The sequence below is a fragment of the Vanacampus margaritifer genome, chromosome 12 (genome assembly GCF_051991255.1).
Source record: "Vanacampus margaritifer isolate UIUO_Vmar chromosome 12, RoL_Vmar_1.0, whole genome shotgun sequence".
Lineage (NCBI taxonomy): Eukaryota > Metazoa > Chordata > Actinopteri > Syngnathiformes > Syngnathidae > Vanacampus > Vanacampus margaritifer.
In genome coordinates this window covers 6,772,582-6,781,818 of record NC_135443.1, presented here as the reverse complement: position 1 = coordinate 6,781,818, position 9,237 = coordinate 6,772,582, and the positions used below count along the sequence as shown (strand labels likewise).

The following is a 9,237-nucleotide window of genomic DNA, read 5'->3' as shown; positions in this document are numbered from 1 at the left end:
ATTGTTGACATAAATTCAACAAACCAGGAATGGTGATTAGAAAAAAAATTCTCACTGTACTTTTTTTTTGTGCCAGAAATGAAACAAAAGAAACACGATAGTCTACAAAATTAGTCTTTACTATAAATTGTGCGTTTTCATCAAAGCCAAGGGGAGGTGGGTTACAAGTTCAGTCAATAGCCACTGCACGCGTTACAGTAAAACCGATCATTATATCAGTCACAGACACCACTGCTACTGTTTAAATAGGAATTGAAGAGTATCCAGTAGAAACACGGTTGACCAGTGTGGTACATTGGCTTAAAGCTCACTCCAAAAAAAAAAAAAAAAAAAGTGTTAAAATGATCACAACAAAATAAACTCTACAAAATACCAGTTAAAGATGCCAGGATAAAAGATCACCAAGTTACACCCTGAAAGTTTTCACTCCAAAAAAAAAAAAAAAAAAAGTGTTAAAATGATCACAACAAAATAAACTCTACAAAATACCAGTTAAAGATGCCAGGATAAAAGATCACCAAGTTACACCCTGAAAGTTTTCACAATGAACACACAAACACACACGCTCACACTCCGATAAATACAGTACAGTGGTACCTTGAGATACGAGAGACTCGGCTCCTTTAAGTCCGCTAGCGTAATGTGAAACATCAAAACCAGGCTAATGTGTAGCATCTATTAGGGATGTAGCGATATCCAAATGTCACAATATGATATCACGATATGAACCTCACGATACGATAATTATCAAGATATTGTGGTGGTGTTGGCAATGTATGGGAAAAAAAATGCTCATAATAGTATATGTATAGGCACCTTCTTAAAATAATTGCTTATGTCATTTTTTTCAGGAAACACAAAAAAATGAATCATTTGCATCATAAGGAGATGATTTAGGCAAAAAAATAATTTTTTTCGAAAAAAAAAAAAAACGACATGGGCAATTATTTTAAGAGGGTGACGATATATCAACATCTGAGTTTTCTGCTATATCTATATATATATATATAATTACTTTGTAAACAATTCAGCGTTATGTTACTATTGGCTCAGCAGTGTAACGTCTCGACTAGTAGTTCATAATGCTGTGCTCTGCTGTAGCAGGTGAAAAGTAACGTTTTAAATACCGTAGCCCGACGACGACGATATTGTAGCAATTTTAATACGGCGATATCACGATATTGTGGTTATTGTTACATCCCTAGCATCTATATGGTGTGTGTGCGTGTGTTTAGCAATTACCTCAAGACACCACTGTACATGGTTAAGTTCTAGGCATCTTCAAATATTACTTTTGCATGTCTCCAAATTTTGTGGCTTCATTTTTGTATCCATTTTTTTCCTTTTAGTTCAAAACACAATTTTGACTTGCATGCTTTTCAACAGGCACCAATATTATGTTAATCTTGCTTTCCTATTTTTTTTTTTTTTACGTGTGACGTTTAGCTTATACAGACTCAACTATTTCATGTGAGTGAAGGTGCAACAATAAAAAAAAGTCATCATCTGATAATAAATATACCCACAAATCTAAAATATGGAGTGCTTAGCACTAGTTTGATATACTGTAAAACAATGTATGCACAATAGGTCGTGTCATCTGGAGGGAAACCACAGTGCAAACGATCAGAAATCAGTCTCTCGATTTGGTGGCACGGCAGAATAATAAAAATACAGTAAAAACATAAACGTCAGTGATCTTATATGTACAAGCCGTTGCAATAAGAAGAAAATATATAAAGCACCACCAGAACTTGACAAATTGTTATAGTTATCCCCCACGAATGACCTATAAATCTATAATGGATGCCACAAAATGGTGCCAAAGCACTACTTTTACATCATACAGTGCATTGGTGCAGCGGCAAATCCGCAATTAGCGAACCACAAATGGGCCTGGGAACACTGTCACTTCATTTCAACACTCAAAAAAAAAAGCTAAAAACATTTTTTTAAAAATCAGTGAAAAGCTATAAATGTTCAACTGAAAAAAATGCAACCAAAAGGTAATGTAACAGGAAAACCGCTGAACTGTAGAAACTATGGCAACATCATTGAAAAAAAAAAAGCTCATTATATTAGAGGAGGAAACTAAATAAAAGCAGAGCAATTGTATAAATAAAACACAAAATAAATCAACATAATGTGAGTGCGCATAGCGGCCGTGTTGTCAATGAAATCGGTATTTACGAGCCGGCTTGAGGTTGACGTACGTCTTCTTCATGTCATCCGTCTCGTTCTTTTTCACCACCTGGTAGCGTTCTCCTTTGGTGCTCACCACCTGGTTGCCGTGGTAGCGAACCAGCTTTTTGGGAGCCTGCCCCAGTTCAGAACAGAATGCGCGTGAACACGGGCTCCGCGTTTGCAGACGGCTAATGGACTTCTAAGTTCTTACCTCTTTGGGGGCGACGGGTCGATGCGTTATCTTGTCCTCTTCGTTGTCGACCAACATGTACCTGCACAAAGTCACCGTTTTACTTTTTGTATGATGAGGTCTTCCTAGCAACAAGTGACCATTAAAACATGTGAAACAATGACAGTTTATTTACGCAACTTCACATAGTACCAGGTGCTTATTAGGGGTAAGGCATGTGTAGGAGAGGTGGCCTATTTTTGTTATACTTTAATTAAAATAATCAACTGTAGTTGGTATTAAGCATTTATAAGGGTAATGTGTTTCTAAGTAAAGAGGCCTTTATATGAACTATTAAAATAAGTGTACCAGGTACTCATGACGGGGTAAGGTGTTCATGAGAATGGAGACCAGTTTTGTGGCACACACTGAATATGCATATTAGGGGTGTGTCCAAAAAAAAAAAAAAAAGATTCTCATAAGAATCGCGATTCTCATTTAGTACAATTCAGAATCGATTTAAAATGTCCCCAAATCGATTTTATTTAAATTAATTTACACTGTCTTGCCTTTCTTTGTGTGTGCCTTTATTGGGAGCGCTGTGTCATGTTGTACTCGATTTGGCCACTTAGGGGCATTGTGGTTCCACGCGGTCTGATACACTGTTAAGTTGTAGCCACATTAGTCTGATACACTGTTAAGTTGTAGCCACATTAGAGAGTAGAAGGAAAAAAGCACAATCACGTTATTCCAATAAAAGTAGTTTTTTTTTGCAGCGTGGAGCCGTTCTTTTGAGTGATAAAAGTGCCGCGAGTAGCTCGCTAATTAGCATTAGCGAGTCAGACCGGAGTCCTTGCACATCTATAAATTGAAGCGAAAATCATTGTCAATCAAATCATTTTGAATCAAAAATCGTTCTAAATTGAAAATCGATTCTGAATAAAAATCGGAATTGAATCGTGAGACATTCAAAGATTCCCACCCCTAATGTATGTAGATTAAGTATTTTCTGGTGAATTGATTGGTGATTGGTAAATGGGATGTTTGTCACGTGATATGGGTGTGGTTCGTCAGCTCAGGTGATAAATCAGCTGTTCACTTGAAAGGAGGCCTTTATTTGTAACATTAATATAATCAATTCGACTGGAATGAAAGTGTTGATTAGGAGGACGCTATTTGTAAGAAAGGAAGCCTTTACTTTGTCACTTACTTTTCAAGGATGCTTTCTTTCAGTTTCTGATCCGCCACTGAGGAGATATTCTTCCCTTGATTTACCTGAGGCCACAAAAAAGTTGGTTATTTTTTCCCCCTCCATGTGACAACATTAACATGAGGCAGGCGGCAAAATGGAACACTCACATTGAGCGGCGTGGGGCTGAGTTGGACGTCGCCCTCAATGATGAGGCGCACGGCTTCCTCCATGTCTCCTTTGGCAATAGACAGAGCGCTGCGGGCCTCGGACAGGCCACACTTGGGGAACATCTCCAAAAGGTGCTGCTCCTGGGTTTCCAATTCGGACACTGGTAGCTGGAAACGTGGGCACAGATCAGCCCCGACTAATAATCCCCATCAGAATGACTTATCACATTCCACATTTCTCGAGTCAAACCATCCCAACTTCTTAATGTTCACCTCATCCAGGATATATATAAAACTTTTGATCACATCCACAACATTTCAAAATTCCCAAATTAAAAGATATTTTACACACTTAGCTCATCCTCCCACATTTCTCAACTAATTAACTTAAAGTCTGACATTTTACCTTTCAACAATTCAATCCATTCCAGTTCAGTCTTAGCTCTTGAGCAGTCACACAGTTTCTACAATATTTGTTATCATACGTTTTAAGTTATACACTCTGAATGCATTACCGTGGCTGTGGCGCCCTCTGTCTGTATTTGTAGGCACTGCATTTCTCTTCCAGGCGGGGCTTCGGTCTGTAGGCGAGGGTCAATTTTCAATGAGGCGTCTTCCGGCTTCGGCACGCCGTTTTCTCCGTCCACTAGAAAGGAACACAATTAACATGTTGAGTATCAATCAGCTCCCTGCAAAGCCACAACCCAAAAAGACAGCAGAAGAAAGTACCTGAAGTGCGAGCTGTAGCTAACGTGGACGCCAGGCTGAACATCATTTCACACACTTTGACACTGAAACATAAAAACAGCCAGTTACAACAGTGGATGGAATTTACTCCATTGAAAGCACGACGTGTTTGTTAAAAAAAAAAAATAAGTTAGTTGATTTAATAAAGCCACCCACGTATAATGCAATGCATGTGGTCAAGGAGAGACACTGTGTGCTTTCAATCGGGTAATTGAACAAATGGTATGAAAATAAAAATATAATAAACTGCATTGGCCACAATTGACGCCATTCAGACTAGATACCAGCCAGCCGCTAACCTGATCTCATCACGGCCAAGATGTATGACGACTTTAACAGAGCTAACGTTGTCCGAAAAAAATCAGATGGTGGAATAAAAAGTATTAAAGGTTGAAGTAATTCCTTTATTTTTTTTATAAATCTTTTGGTCACCGGTAATCAACCAAGTATCATTCTGACCTATCAATTTGGGCAAATCCTGGTATGTACGCCTCCAACATCTCGGTGAAGACCTCCACGTCAAAGTTCTCCTCCACACTCTGCTGGGAACCAAGATCTTCCAGGACTCCAGTAATGTAGGACAGGAGTACATCGTCCAGCGCGCTACATGCATACAGGAAGTTAATGTAACTAATAAGAAAACATGATTCAAATAAAGCTATAAAACGTAGAGTAGTGCTTACCTGAGATCTGCATCGGGGATGTAAGTCTCTAAGAAGTCGTGCAACGCACCGTGGATGATTTTGTGGAGGTCCATGGTGGTGTTCTAACTGTACAGAGGAAATGCACGGACGCATATACGTGTGAGCGGTCCGACTGACCCCATATCAAGTGCACCCACCCTGTCGTCAGACCAAATAAGGCACACTCATATAAGCAAGTTGCAAAACGATTCATTACGACACTTTGGATTTTATAAGCTTCGAATTTGGTCGACAATATTTAGCGCAGACTACTTTGCATGACAAGTTAACTTGTAAAATAAACACTTCAATGCACGTACATCAGTCTTAAAACACCAGCAAGTGTGCAAATGTTGTCACTCTGCAACCTCTCATAAGGTAGTTAGCAAGTTAGCGGGGCAGCAATGCTAACCCGAAGCTAACCTCTTCTGTTATTTTGCAGCACATTGCCACCACGACGGAGAGATTTTCTCAACTTTTAACGACTTGACGATGTCAGCCTTCATTTCAACCTTCGCCTTCAACGAAAAATAGCAGGTAAGTTTGTACTTGTTAACATGCTAGGCGGGTGTCGTTAATTAGCTAATTTGCTAACAGGCTAACCAAAGCAAACATCCTCGGTTTATTGAACAAAACATTATTTACGTACTGTGGCCGAAAGTGTGAGGACATGGAGGGCTCTCACGGTGCCTCAAATGTATTCCTGAGAAGAGAGTCAGTGCAGAATGGTTGAGTCAAAAGTGGCTGTCAGTGTGTGACTGTGGAAAATTATTAGCAATTCACAACACTGTGACGTCATTTCCTTCATTGTAAACCGTTCTGTTCGGCCAATGCAGTGCACAATATGAATTTGTGTGTTTGGATGTGCTTCTGGACTGTTCATAAATCAAGCAAAAGACAAACACTTTAACATAACGTCATGTGTTGAAGGAAACATAGTTTTAAAGCATAGTTTAAAACAAATCATTGGCGTTTTTTTTTTTTAGCAAGTTATGGCAGTGTTGCCATATATTTTTCCATGTTAGCCCCCAAAAGTTGAGATTTCCTTTTGAACGCCATATTCATGCCATTCTATAGTCCCGAACGAATCTAAGTGCATTTCTTGCTTTGAAGAAATCAGGGCACATCCTATAACTTTGATTAATGTAAAAAAAAATCAACAACAAAAAACCCTGAAAATTATAGATTGATCTTCCCAATACCTACTTGGGATTTTATCAACAAGAGGAAGTCAAGTAAATTTTTTCTTTCCAATATGTTCTATGCACCACCACTAGTCTAAACACAACATTCTGATTACTATTGTGTTTGTGTAATATGAATACAAAAAGAAAAATCCAGCCATTTTTGTCCATTTCCGGGAGCGGCCATTTTGCCCCGTGCTGGCGACTGAAAAAAACATCACAGTGCCGAAGGGCATGACCAAACCCAGAAACGGGTGAGCCGTGACGATCGTTAAAACGCAAATACGGTAGGTGATTTTTTCCCATGAGATGTTCAAAATCCCACCTCTACCTCTCTCCATGCACAGACAAATTTAAGAATGCCAAACTGTGAATATGAACACTTAATAGAATTGAGACTTCTTTAACCCATCAGACTTTAAATTATTCCTCACAGTAAGATAGTCCTCAATGATGTTAACATTTTTCCATTGTCTTATTGGCTGATCAGAGCAAAACATGCTTTGGAAGTGGTAAAAATAATAGTTTAACATTCAACATTTGTAGACCATAAATATTAAGCTATTGCTGCGAATATTGAGCGTGTCGTCTTATGGGGAAGGCTGTTCACAACCTCAAAATATGTTGTGGCAGAACTATCGTAAAGCAAGGAGGAGCCCCTATGGGCATATAAGTAATGTCGTTTACTAGTTCCCCATACATACTTGATGACTTTGGTGTTATCTGAGGCAACATCGGTGATGTCATCAGCTGCCGTTCTCAGTTACCCTCGCCTGTGTTGTCATTATTGTGGGCATGTACCTATTAATCATTAATTCCATTATCTCCTTGCTCTCCTCTTTGCTCCATGTGCCATTTCAAGGAGAAATATAGTAAGCGCTTCTCATAACAAAGCAGCTTCTAAACTTGGCTGAACTCTCAATGAACCCTGAGATCGTTTTAAAAAAAATTTTTTTAGCAGCTGCAAGTTGGAACAGTATAATTTACAGGAATACACTAATTTCTTACTTTTGCCAATAGCCCAGTGCTTCTCAATTATTTTGTTTTGTTTCAACTTTCCGACACGACTATTTGTCCATAAAATTGTGATAAGTACACATCTGCAGAGGAGCTAATACGCCTTGTACACTCTCTTACAAGGGAACCGCTACTGCTACCTACTGTAGTGGATGTGCAATTACACTTTATTTTTAGTAGTATGTAACAAAAAAAACGTTTCCTAGGGTCACACACCTTAGCATCGAACCGCACCGCCATCAGATTGCGCAATCTGACGAGAGGCTGGCCTCCAATTAAATATACAATGCCACACTATGAAGACAAGAGTCGTCATCAAGTGGAGAAAATATGGCACAGCATACCAGGAAGTAGACATCTCCTCTCAAAAATCAATACCCCCCCCCCAATTGAGTTGTAGGCTACAGGTTATTAGAAAAAATTCAAACTAGAAGTCTATGTTCACTGTACCGGTGTGCAGTTACATTATTACTATTTCCTTTTATATTTAAAACCCGTTCTTAGTCTTTTCATTATTATTATTATTTTTATTATTATTATTATTAACATAGTTTTGCTGTTGTATTTGTTCTTGCACCTTTTGTTGTTCTTGACACTTTTACTGTATATGCATTACATACTGGTATTTATTTATTTATTTATTTATTTTTGTTACTTTCTGTAAGCCTATATAATATCCGGCATCTATCTTAGTGCTTTATCACTTAATTAAAACCCGTGCATGGGTAAGGTAAAGACAGTAGGCCATTGTAAACAACACTGCCGGAGTTGTACAGTGTTGAGTTGCAATGAGTTTACAGTAAGTGTAAAATGATCAATAGGAAATCCTTATTGGCAGAAATGATGTGCGCAATGGAAACTCTCAGCCACAAGGTGGCAGCATGGAGTTATTAATGACAACTCATCCACTTGGGCTTTTGGAAACCTCCATAAAACAACATTTATGATGTAGATATGTATTGTACATGTCCCATTGAAATTTAGGTAGAGCCATGCTAACTCCATCCCAAAAATATCCAGAGGAAATACCAAACAGATTGATATTTTGTTTACTTCAATTGCTCCAATCAATACTTCTCTATATCTCTATGTTTACAGTAATATTGGATATATTTAATTAATTAATCTTCTGTTGATGCTGTGATAAATCATAGGCCTAATACTTGATTGTCTTAGCTTTATTTACAGCATGTGTGTGGTGGTAATAATGCTTTGGCTGGGTCCAACAAATCTATTTTTAATCTGTGTATGTAATTGACCACATTTCAACTAGATTTAGGCCTAACGAGAGAAGAAAAGAAGGGTCGTGTATAATGAGAAACAAACACACAAAGCACACACGCAGATATTGTAGGTTTGACATGAATAATTTAATTGCTCAATTCATTCAAACAACATTTAACAAAATCTTACAAACGCAGTATATAAATGATCATTTGGATAAATTTGGAAAATATAAGTTTTTACTTTCCTCCTACTCCTGTTGAACACAACCGAATGATGTAGCTTATTGCTGATTTGATCTTTTATTTAATTTTAATTCATTTTATTTGTCTTATTTTATATGCTGTACATGTTTTTTTTTTTTTTTTAAAGTCAAACTATAATAGTATACTGTGTAGGCTACCAATGATTTATTGTGTTATTGCCATTTACACACAAAAATGGAAGAAAACATTTCAAACATAAACATCAGAATGATGCGTCACTTACAAGTGCAAGTAAAACCTTAACATGTGCTAATGATGCGTTTGCACCTTTATGCCGGGAGCAAAACCAAGCATGTCATTCAACAATATTGAGCCGGGGCTTTTGTACGGGTGGCACACATTTCCATTTACATTCAGACAATGACGACTGGGGGTCGACTGCGTGGATGTCTGAGCAAAAGGGG

General features: G+C 38.0%; 1 protein-coding gene across 1 annotated transcript; it reads right to left on the bottom strand.

The window, feature by feature from the left end:
* Nucleotides 1–98: 98 nt before the first annotated feature.
* cuedc2 (CUE domain containing 2) lies at nucleotides 99–5,940 on the bottom strand. The gene is made up of 9 exons (XM_077582084.1): nucleotides 5,792–5,940; nucleotides 5,143–5,229; nucleotides 4,919–5,062; nucleotides 4,442–4,503; nucleotides 4,228–4,358; nucleotides 3,713–3,880; nucleotides 3,564–3,628; nucleotides 2,396–2,456; nucleotides 99–2,317 (listed from the first exon to the last, which is right to left on the bottom strand). Exons 2-9 carry the CDS (start codon nucleotides 5,214–5,216, stop codon nucleotides 2,171–2,173), a joined length of 852 nt encoding a protein of 283 aa, XP_077438210.1. The 5' UTR covers nucleotides 5,217–5,229; nucleotides 5,792–5,940; the 3' UTR covers nucleotides 99–2,170.
* Between the last annotated feature and the right edge of the window lie 3,297 nt (nucleotides 5,941–9,237).